General features: G+C 27.6%; 1 protein-coding gene across 1 annotated transcript in view; it reads left to right on the forward strand.

Moving 5' to 3' along the window:
• LOC123299135 (glutamine-dependent NAD(+) synthetase) overlaps window positions 1-5925 on the forward strand; it is a 60443-nt gene extending 54518 nt beyond the window's left edge. Inside the window, exons 2-8 of the mRNA XM_044881388.1 lie at window positions 651-832; window positions 2045-2446; window positions 2909-3158; window positions 3218-4089; window positions 5079-5330; window positions 5521-5668; window positions 5751-5925. Coding sequence (XP_044737323.1) covers window positions 687-832; window positions 2045-2446; window positions 2909-3158; window positions 3218-4089; window positions 5079-5330; window positions 5521-5668; window positions 5751-5894 — 2214 coding nt within the window. The 5' untranslated portion in view covers window positions 651-686 and the 3' untranslated portion in view covers window positions 5895-5925. The remainder of the gene's footprint in view (window positions 1-650; window positions 833-2044; window positions 2447-2908; window positions 3159-3217; window positions 4090-5078; window positions 5331-5520; window positions 5669-5750) is intronic.
• Window positions 5926-12632: the final 6707 nt, after the last annotated feature.

Genomic DNA, 12632 nt, shown 5'->3' on the forward strand with positions numbered 1-12632 from the left:
AAAATAAACAATAATCTGCATTACTTTTTGTTTTTGTTTACTTTTAATCATGTAGGTATACGATATTTATTTACATCATGGCCTCTCGATTATAATTGATGATTTTTAATATGATACATACAGCGTAAACTACGGCTATTTATATGTAGTAATACGTGTAGTAGTAAGTCTAAACCATTTATTCGATTAGAAAATTCTCAAGTTTTACGGTTAATTTTTCTTTTAACGAATAAACAATAATAATGAATCAAGCCGAACAATATCTTGCACCATTTTTTAGGCATAAGAATATTAGAAAATTTTTCAAGAGAAATTATGCGTAATAAAACCTTGAGATCGCAATACTTAACGAAAACATTCTGTATAGAAAATAGATCTCATTAACAATAAAACAATTTAAAATATTATTAACTATTCTTATAATTAAAAAAAATAAGGAAACCCTCTTTGTATAATTTTCTTGTATTTAGAACAATTTTTAATTATGATAAAATTAAATAACGTTTTTCTTCATTTATTATTTAAAAGTAAAACTTACCTAATAATAAGGTTTACCCTATCACCATGGTAACCAATATCAATAAGGTACCTTAAAATTTAAATTAGTTATACATTTTATAATTAAATATTGTTATTTCATTTGTTTTCAGATCATAAATTATTTTTAAAAACGAAAATCGAAGAAAATGGGACGAAAAGTTTGTTTAGCAGCATGTACATTAAATCAATGGGCATTAGATTTTGAAGGAAATCTAGCGAGAATATTACAATCAATACAAGATGCAAAAGAGTATGGTGCTGCTTATAGAACAGGACCGGAATTGGAAATATGGTAAATATTTAGCCGAATTTGTATATTTGTTCTGATCGAAGCCTAACACAACGATTTGCAAATTTGAAATAATATTCTTAAAACAACCTTCTTTAAATTAATATGCCCAAAGCACAGCTATATATTGCGTCTTTTTAAAAAGTAAAACTTTAAGCTGTACATAGCTATTTCTTTTAAAAATAATAAAAATGCTTTTGACACAAAGGGCTTGTAAAAACTTTTTTATTTTGAATATTGTTTGTTCGAGAATATTGGAGATTTCAACCAAAAGTTTATTATCGTTAGAAAATTAGTATAATTCTTTACCTAGACATCTGTTTAAAAAATACTTCACGGGCATGTGTTAGTTAAGTTAGTAGTAGATCTTATGATAACTGATGGCTGAGCCATTCCCTATTACTTACTATATAATTTGGAGTTGTACAACAATCGCAAACAAGTTTTGATTTCAATCAATTTCAAAAAATGGCTAAACAAGTTATCATATCCTATTCCTTCTCGTTGTCGGTTATCTTTTTTTATATCTCTTGGTGTTTTGATAGGTCTAAACCAATTTTTCTAAAATTGGGCGATAACGCCTAGTTTGTTGGCGCTAGAGGCTTACAGGGGGGGTGGTATGGCTAATTTTTAATTTAATATTAATATTAAATTAAATATTTGCTCACATTAAAACATAAAATATCGGGTAAAAATTATATATGTAGGGGGCACTGAAAAATAATTGATTCTCGAAGTGGGTGATAGACGAAATTAGTTTGAGAAACGCTGGTCAGAAAGATAAGAGTATTTGTCTACAAACCAGACCCTCTGAAAATAAAATATAATCACCTTAGATGCTACTTTGGCCATAACTGTTTTGCTCTGTCACAAATAAATATGTTCTTCTTTCCATATTATATCGGCTTGTTTTCAAATTGTTTTACTCAGGAATATAACTGGACTAGTTAAGCTTGTGTACGAAATTGGAAAACTTCGGCTTACATTAAGACTCCCCGAAAAATTTTGAGAATATCAGCAACCCTTTGCTATTTTAGAGAATTGGTTGACCAATATTGTATTGACTTAGAAAGGGTAGTGAGTAACGCATTAAATAAATAAAAGCTTTTGATGAGAATCTGTTTGGGTTCAACCTTCTTGGGTAGAAAAATTGTTTGTTATAAAATTAATCGAATTTATTTGTGCAATTTAATTTGAACTTCATTATTTTTGTAGTGGTTACAGTTGTGAAGATCATTTTTTAGAATCCGATACACTGTTGCATAGTTGGGAAGTATTAGCAGAATTATTATTATCACCAATATGTCGTGATATGCTAATTGATGTTGGTATGCCAGTAATGCATAAAAATGTTACATATAATTGTCGCGTAGCATTTTACAATACGAAAATATTATTAATTAGACCTAAAAAATCTTTATGTGATGATGGTAATTATCGTGAAACACGTTGGTTCACTGCATGGACTAAATCACGGATAACTGAAGAATATCATTTACCTCGTATGATCACTGCCATAACACAACAAACTGTAGTGCCTTTTGGTGATGCTGTTATATCTACAATGGATACATGTATTGGATATGAAATTTGTGAAGAATTATGGACTCCAAACAGGTAAATAAAAAACTCTGTCTTTTGAATGTGCGGGATGTAAATTTGTTTAGGTAAATTTGTTTTTCACTCTGTGCCGGGCTGCATTACTGTATAGAGAAAAATACCAAAAATTTTTGTTAATTATTCGCCTCTTTTATCCATACAACTGAAAATGGATAATTTTATTTTCAACTTATATGATAATTTCATTTTATGTGCTTCCCTACAATTCCGATAATTAAGACGGACTTGTTGCAACCATATCAGTAAATCTGTCACCAGTAAATTCACGCTAGAATGATCCGGTATCCACTTTGGCTTTTGAACTTGCAATAAGTAAATTGTTTTCCTTTTTTTCTCAAAATTCTGATGATTAAGGTGAGTTTTTTGCAGGTATGCCAATGAATTTGTACCTCCATCAGCTTTCACCTCCATTAGCTTTTATCGAATTTCCTTGCTTAATTAAAAATGTTTTGTTTATAGTCAACACATTCCAATGAGCTTAGACGGAGTGGAAATTATAGCAAATGGATCTGGTAGTTATATGGAACTACGTAAAGCATATGTCACAGTTGATTTAGTAAAATCGGCCACAATGAAAGCTGGTGGTTGTTATTTATTTAGTAATTTACGTGGATGCGATGGACAACGTGTTTATTTTAATGGCTGTACCTCAATTGCATTAAACGGTGATATAATTAGTCGTGGAAAGCAATTTGCACTTGAGGAAGTTGTAAGTTACAAAATATCATTAATATAAACTGGGGCTAAATTCACAAATTTTATTTTCAGGAAGTAATTACAGCTACGATAGACTTAGAAGATATTCGTGCATATCGTAATGCAATTCGTTCGCGCAATCAAGAAGCGACACAATCACCGAGCTATCCACGAATCTGTGTCGATTTTGCATTATCCAAATCATTTGATTTCGCTTTACCTACACATCAACCAATTGATTGTACATACCATACACCACAAGAAGAAATCGCATTGGGACCAGCATGTTGGCTCTGGGATTATTTAAGACGATCAGGTCAAGGTGGTTTTTTCCTTCCATTGAGTGGGGGCGTCGATTCAGCCAGTACAGCGTGTATAGTGTTTTCTATGTGTCATTTAATTATAAATGCCGTGTCTAGAGGAGATACGACAGTTCTGTACGATATACGAAGAATTCTATGTGAACCCGAATACACTCCACAAGATCCGAAGGAATTATGTGGGCGATTGTTTGTTACATGTTATATGGGTACTGAAAATTCTTCGGTTGAAACACGAAAACGTGCAGCTGATTTAGCGTCACAAATCGGTAGCTTTCATACAAATATTAATATTGATACAGCTGTTTCGGCTGTACTTGGTATATTTACATCGTTAACATCACTAGTACCGCAATTCCGTTCACGCGGTGATTGTGCACGTCAAAATTTAGCTTTACAAAATGTTCAAGCACGCTTGCGTATGGTACTTGCGTATCTTTTAGCACAATTGATGTTATGGTCACGTGGTAGACCTGGTGGATTATTAGTGTTAGGATCAGCGAACGTGGATGAAGCATTACGAGGCTATATGACTAAATATGATTGTTCTAGTGCTGATATAAATCCTATTGGTGGCATTTCAAAAACAGATTTAAAATCATTTTTACATTATGCGAAAGATAAGTAAGTAGACATTTTTGATTCAACCATTTCAAAATTTAATCGCATGAAATTTGCGGTGAGAGTAATAAAAGGTGAGGTTTACTAAAACTTTTAATGGTAAAGGGTAAATAATAATTATAATGGAATCTTGAGAAATAAGATCAAAAAAAAAATTCTAAATGTTCGGAAGAAGATTGAGTGATGTTTCAGCTCATGTAAAATTTTTTGATCTGACGTCAATCAGATAGTGTGATTAGTTTCAACACCCCTTCTAACCTTTGTTTAGCATCTAAATATTGGCAAGTCGTGCTTGTTACTCTTTGCTCAGAGTAAAATAGGTAACGAAGAAAGGCGACATTCCATCTTAATTAATTGATCAGAACATATTTCACTCAGTAAATTAATTAGTGCCTTACCATTTAGCGCGCTATAATTCCCAATCGATTCATTTGAGTTCTAAAAAATTATTTAGCATTTCCACATCACTGTCTCATGTAATTGTTCTTTTACTTAAAGAAATTTCAAAAAACAAGCACATTGCAAAGTTTTGTTAGTTCTCTACTAGCTTCTAAAAAGGAGTACACAAAACCATAAAGTTTTTCAATATATATGTTTTAAGATTCTTTATATCGAAAATCATTCTGGAATTCCGAAATATAAATAAAACAGAAGGCGTCAAATATGACTACATTATCCTACAAATTTAGTAAAGCAAACTGCTGAACAAACCAGACTCTATCATTTCATGGATATCCGAAATTCGTTAGGATCCTATCAAAATGATAAAGTTGAAGTATTCCAAATCAGTTTTTGTTGTAATTATCTTATTTTTATACTATACTAATAAGTATTAAACAATTATTTTGGCTCTGGGCTCATTTGGTATCAAAATGGAAAGACTTATAATGTCTTTAAGGGTATTGTTTCTGGTTTAAATACTAATAATAATTTTCACACGAGAAATAAAAAAAAAAGATAATTTAATTGAATGAAATGTATTTTTGTGATAGATTTAATATACCTGTGATATCAGAAATAGTAGAAGCTCCACCAACCGCAGAATTAGAACCATTAAATGACGGTGCTCTAACTCAAACCGATGAACAAGATATGGGTATGACCTACAAAGAATTAAGTATGTTTGGGCGTTTACGTAAACAACAAAATTGTGGGCCATATTCAATGTTTTGTAAATTGTTGTATCAATGGAATGATAATTGTACACCCGCTGAAGTTGCTGAAAAAGTTAAACATTTCTTCCGGTAAGTAGTGAATCTCAGTAATTTTTACTTCACTTCTAACTTATGCCTTCAGCTGTGTATACTAAGCATAAGCCATTGTTGTTGCTTTTCAAATTATCAGCTTCCAATACTTTTTCCCCAGAATTTACTTTCAAATAGGGATAAATCCCACGTTAAAGTGCTGAAGTAAAATTTAACTTTTATTTTACAGATGTTATGCAATTAATCGTCATAAAATGACTGTATTGACACCTTCTTATCATGCAGAAACATATAGTCCAGATGATAATCGTTTTGATCATCGACCATTTTTATACAGAGCAAATTGGTCATGGCAATTTAGAGCAATTGATGAACGTGTAAGCACACTTTCCAATTAAAATCAATCAATTTTCACAAAACAAAAATATACAAATATTTTAAATAATCATTTTGTGCTAGTTACTACAAATTGCTGAAGAAAAAGGAAATTCAACTGGTAAAATATCGGAGGCATCAACACCATACTCATTACGATTATCATGGAGTGATCCAACAAGGAAATTATCAAATAAAATTCGAGATCGAACTGGTGTTCATGTCTAATAAATAATTATAAGTCTTAGAAATAAATAAATAAAAAAAGTTTATTTTCATTTTTTTTTTTTTTTTTTTTTTAATATATTAATTATGTCCGATAATAAATTCCTATATTTAATAAAAACAAAAGAAAAAGCTTAATAGTTTCATAAGCGCTCAAATAATTTCACATTATAGTAAAAAAATAAAATAAATAGTTGCAAAGACAGTGATAAAATTGCCATATCATATTTTTCAAAATTTAATATTTTAATCGGAAAAAATATAATAAATTAGATAAATGTTTCACAATGTGTAGAGCACAAAAACTGATACAACTTACCCATCCCTACTCTTATTAATTTAAAAGAAATTCGGGTTTGGGAAATTATTCAGTTGGTTCAAAAACATGCGAAAATAGTTTCAGTAATCTAAAAATATGATCGAGAGCCCTTTGTATTCGGGTTGTAAACACGGAGAGATTAGATGATTTGTGATCAAATTAAATGTTATTAGTTGTATTATAATTAATATTTATTGTATTTGAATAAACCAAATTGTAAAAAAAAATAAGTATAAAAAAAGTTAGGCAGTTATGAGGACTTCTGACAGAAGTGAAAACTTGGAACTTTGGAATGACTGTGTTTTTTTGAATTTTTTCGGTAATTATTGTATGAATAATTTAAAGTTACTAATTTGTCTGATATGAATTATTTGGGTAGAAAATCACTCTCATCACTTTTTTCATTTTGTTTAATATTCGTTCCCGTGAGAACTTCGGGTTGTAAAGTATTTATAATCAGTCAATTCATCGACTACTTTTCAAATTTTGCGACTGTAAACATACTGACTGTGTCCAATGCTTCAGTGATCGGTCGTGAACCTGGGCTTTCAACGTGGTATGTATGTTGTCATGTAGTATGATGTCGGTTCCGAGGTGACGATCCAAACCATGGTGATTACCAAACTTTTGCGGCCTAATAAAAAACTAATATAATAAAATCGATAAACGCGACTAAAGAAGTTCTCACTTAAAAAAAGTACAAGCTTTTATTATTGCACTAAAAGGTAAAATACTATATTATGCAGTGTGTGTCAATTTCACACAAGAATGGAAAATTGATAAATCATCGAATATGACATTTCTTGAACATATTACATTTCTCGTCTTTACATCCCGAACCCAAATATTTTTCGGTTAAATTTTTAAGAGACCGAGATTTATTTTCCAATCTCAAGTTACTAATTTGAGTTAATTGTTTTTATTCAACCGCATTTTTATTATTTTTCATCTAAATATTGCAGAGTAGATTTTACTCATCTTGTTAATGCATTTCGATCTATCATATAAACATGCAAGGCTGAATTTAAGATAAATGACAAAAAATTTTTAAATTAGAAATATAACATTAATTTTAACTCAAAGTTAATCCAACTTAACTTCGGTCTTGTCATAATGATTAATTGTCTAATTTAAGTAAATTTTTAGAAAAAAATTAATATTTAAATAAATAATTCTCATTGCTCAAAATAAAATTTTAAATTTAGATATTAAAATTTGATAAAAGTGAAATTTCTTTAATTATCGGAAAAATGGATTGATTTTTAATTTATCTCAGGTAAGATCGTTTTTCTAGCCTAAAGCTTTAAATAGAATTTCAAAACAATTCCTCTAATGGGAATGGATATCATCTATCATTAACTTATTGACTACTTTTATTGAAGTCAAATTAATGGCTGTGTTTTTCGTAGCTTACTTTTATTTGCTTGCTGTTTTAACTTTTTTCTTTAAACATCATTTGACACCATTTTTAAAGCCTTTGTAAAAGAATTCGTTACACATTTAATCAAAAAGAGTTTCACTTTGTGAAAATTCATTAAAGTAAAGAAATTTCATTTTCATCCTAAAATAGGCACAAACACAACGGATTTTAAATAAGTTTACATTAAAACGTAAATTAAACAGCGATAAAATCAGGCCTATTTATGTACATTTTAGTTAATTTACCCGAATTTCGGTCTAAAACTTCTTTATCTAAAAATTCAACTCTTATATTTTCTTATTATTATTATTTCCATTAGAAAAATTTGTGATAAGCTTATTTTAAAATCGAACGTTTCGTTGGCTTTATTTCATCCTCATCAGGGCATAAAAATGAAAACTTATTATTTTAAAAATAAAGTTAGAGAATTTAACTATCTATTGTAAAATAAAAAATAATTTGATGAAGACTAAAAAAAGACGTCGAAACGTAAATTCAAAATAGATTAATTATATGTTTTGCTCAATTTAATGTAGTATAGCAGTATCGAGGCGGGAAACAATTAAGTCAAATCAGCAATCATTTTGAATAGGGCATTCCACTATTTTTGAAAAAGTACTTCAAAATGTTGATTTTGCTAATAAAAAGCCACCAAAAATTTATTTCGGAAAAATACACACACTTTCTTGCCAAAAATTTCAATTAAATTTTAAACCTTTTTTAAACTGTCAAAAACGCGGGCATCCAATTTGATGACGCAATATGGGTATCACTATACGAAATAACACAAATAAGTTTGACAGATATATTCATAGACATCTGATTATAATAAATATAAATACTTATTATCTATGTATATATTATACCCAGCTGTCTACACTGAACTAACTGATGGTCTATGACTAATACCGCTATGACATCACAGCAAGGCTTACCCGCGTTTTAGGTCACGTGATATACAGTTTAAAAATTATGATTTTTAATTTTAATATTTTAAAAGAAAAAAGCACTTTTATGACTCGAAATCAGAATATTTAAGTATATTTTTACATAAATTTTAACTTTTTTCAAATTTCATGATTTATTTTTGATTATTTATACCCTATTGTTTTTTACAATTAATAATGTTACAAAAAAATTAACATGTGAATAAATTTTTTTTAAATAATAGTTCACTTTGACCTTCGATATTGCGGTACTACCTTAAAAAGTTAAAATTAAAAAACTTTTTATTTTCTAAATTTATTTTTATGAACCCCTTTGTAGAGTGCCTATAGTATAATAAAAAAACATATGAAGCCTTAGGCCTAATAAACTCATGTTCTAAATTTTTGACAAATCATTAAATAAGTACGTAGAATAATAAATCTCATTGACCAATTTTTGCACATATTAAAAAAATAAATAAATATATAAATAAATATATATATATAATAAAAAAAATAAATAAAATATAAACGCTTGTTATATTTTTATGTAGAAAATTTTCGCTATTAAGAAATATGTTCTCTTTATCATCTTGACGATGAAATTGTTGGTAGCTCCTTTAAAAGAAGTTTATGTTATTAAAGGATGTGAAATTCGTTTTAGAAAAATATTTATTGTATTGGAAAAATAAAAATGGTAAATAATCCAGTCTAGGCTTTTAAAATTGTTGTTAAAGTAACGATTGAAGATTTTGCTAAAACGCTTACCTACTTCTAAATTTATAATTAGTTAATAAATAATTCGGATTAATATTTCACTGTTAAACTAGTTTCGTTTTAGAATAAAATCTAGTCGAATTATTTTTGTTAGTTTATTCGATACTAGACAATATTTTCGATTTAATAAAAAGTACAATAATTTTTGTTCCCATTATCTTTATAAAGTACCGATAACCTATAACTTAACAAAAATACAAGGTTCGTAGATTATGTTTTAAACAGAAAGTTTTCACAATGGTCGTCACCTTTTATCCAAGTGTCCAGAACTCTTGCGAACCTTGTGAGAGTCTGAAGGGATCCGTTACATCGCGGTCAATTTTTAAATTAGCATAGTACAATCTATTTGTGCACCATCTCTTAGTGAATTAGTAGAAGTAACGGAAAATAATTTGACTGAACCATTTTTTAAAAATATTTCTCATCTCAACTTAAAAAAAACTTAAATGTTATTATTAATTTTAATAAATTGACATTTTTATATCGATTTACAGAATTAATACGCCATAATAAAAATTAATATTATTTACTCATTTTAAAAGGAGATCGAGGGATCCGGGATTTTCCTTGGGAATCAGTTTTCTCATTCTGGTTACATTAAAAATGAACAATATTTGGGTTCTAAACTGTTAAATAATTTTAATTAATAAGATGTAATTCATATACATAATGTATTTGCACACAAATTTGTATATTTTTTGTTTAAATATTTTCCAAATAAAAATATATTATTAAAAAAAAACTCTAATTTTTTAAAGCTATACTTACAAATATCTTAGAACGAAATAATATTGGAGAAAGTGAAAACACGGTTTTTGATCAAATTTGTGATCAAAGTTAATCTAGCCCTAATAGGTTTCAAGAATTTGGAGTCCTGGTCCGGGAATTAATCATATTTGTGATAACTTCCAAAAAATTGACATCACAGCTGAAAAGAATGACCCAAAATTAGTGGGTTTCAAAAAAAAAAAAACCAATATGATCGGATCAAATTTGCTTGTGTTATCAAAAAAATGGAATTTTTAAACTTCATCAAATTACAAAAAATTTATTTTTGCTCTATCACATTCCAATTTTGATAAACCAAGTCTGTAATTCTACTAAATTTGGGTCATACTTTTCAAATTTGTGATCAAAATTAATCTAGCTCTAATAGGTTTCAAAAATTTGGAGTTCTGGTTCCGGAATTAATCACATAAATAACAACCAGCGAAAAATTGACATCACACCTTAAAAAAATGACCCAAAATTAGTGGTTTTAAAAAAATTCCAATAAAATTTACCTGTTTTATCAAAAAAATTGAATTTTTTAACTTTATGACTTTGTGTAAATTAATGAGCACCTTTTCATGATTCTTTACTAACTTTTTTTTATGTATAAAATATACGTTTTGTTTGCGCCTCTATTTTTTATTCGCCGGTGGCAAGTGCCTCCTTTGCCACGTCTTAGTTACGGACTTGGTCATATCCACACTTCAGACAAAACAAGTAAGTATAAAAGATTGAGAAAAGGATTTCCGGTTCGAATTAAGGATTAGGAGAGTAATTTTTGAAATATCGAGTAAAATCGTATACGAAAAACGAAAAATTTTATACTCTCTTTCATCCTCCTGAAAAATAAAATCACCCAAATTCAGTGTGGTACTCATCGCATGTTAGACAATTTTATATTTTTTCTATGCAATATCCACACTAAACATTGAGGAAAGGGATTTCTGATTGATTTGAAAAAATAAACAAAAATCAATATTTATTGTTCGATTATTTATTGAGTCAAATATAATAATGTTTTGTTCTAACATTAAATTTCTACAAAATTGTTTGTTGTTTTTTTTACGTGAAGTAAATATAAATAAGAAAAATTATTAATTACCTAAACATAATATTTATTAATAGAGACACAATATATAAAAAAATTAGGTTTAAACTAAATCATTTTTTGCATTTTGATTCAGTGTGATTTGTTTTAATTGTTTTTAACTCATATTTGCAATTAATAAAAATTAATTACAATTAATTAATTAATATTAAAAACAAATAATAAAAATTAAAAACAAAATTGTAGGTACTTAAAGTGTTTTTTTTCAAAAAAATAATTATTATTTTTAACAAAAAATAATAATAATAATAAATTATTTACAATATATATGATTTTTTTTATAAATTAACAATCAACAAAATTAATTTATATCGAATAGTTTTTTTTTTGTGTTTTTTAAGTTTTTTTTAATGGAAAGTGAAAAGTTTAAGGATTAGAATTTCGTTTGGAAGAATCTGAAAATAAATTCCTTACTTAAAATAACTAGGTGATTGGTGCGTAAGATTTTTTACGCAGTTTTAATTGTTTATGAGATAAATATCCTCCAAGATACGTATTTGTTTGTTCTTCACGTATAAAAAATATAAAAAGTGTTTTGATTTGGTTTATATTTTTGTCTTAAAAAGCTACGATCAATTATTTCAGTGTTATTATTTAATACAATCAATCAGGATTGTATTATTTTTCACAAAATTCTAGTGTTTTGTTTAACATGTTTTTATTCTGTTACATTTAGAAAAGAAACAAACTAAAAATTGTTTTTCAGCTTTCGACACACCCAAAAACCATTTACACAGAAATAATTTTCAAATCAAATTAATAGTAGGCCGAAGTTAATTTACTTCTTTTCTTTGATGCGACTTTTTAATAATTTACCTTATTTTTTACTTACTTTATCCTTATTTTTTATATTTGGATTAAAAAAAGTTTTAACAGATTCTTTTTTAAATAACACTGAATTTTTTTGTACAAATTTTTGCACCAATAGAATTTTAAATTTTGCAATTAAAAAAAATATGATGTACAAAAAATTGATTGTATTAATTAAAATTCTACACAATATGAAAATTATAAAAAAAATTAATATGTCTATAAGTCTATAATGTTCAAAATAAGTAGCAAATACGTCGATTTTTTTTTCTACACATATTATAAATATTTTTTTTTTATTAATGTAACAGTCAAAATAATTATCTTAAGTAAATTATTAAATTGGGAATCAAAAAAAGTTCGTGTTTGGGTATGTGTTTTGTGAGAACACAAAATTTTTTAACAAATTTTTTTAGTAAACTAAATATATCAACAATTTAGCACCACATTAATCCATTCTTCAACAACATCGGCTACATACAAATCAGAAAAAAAATTGTCAATTATTTAGCAATTAATACAAATTAATTAGAAGAAACAAATCTACATACAAAATAATATATGCAAATATTTTATAATAATCTTATCAACTAATATAACCCAATGTACC

Source organism: Chrysoperla carnea, chromosome 4 (assembly GCF_905475395.1).
Source record: "Chrysoperla carnea chromosome 4, inChrCarn1.1, whole genome shotgun sequence".
In the NCBI taxonomy this organism is placed as follows: Eukaryota; Metazoa; Arthropoda; class Insecta; order Neuroptera; family Chrysopidae; genus Chrysoperla; species Chrysoperla carnea.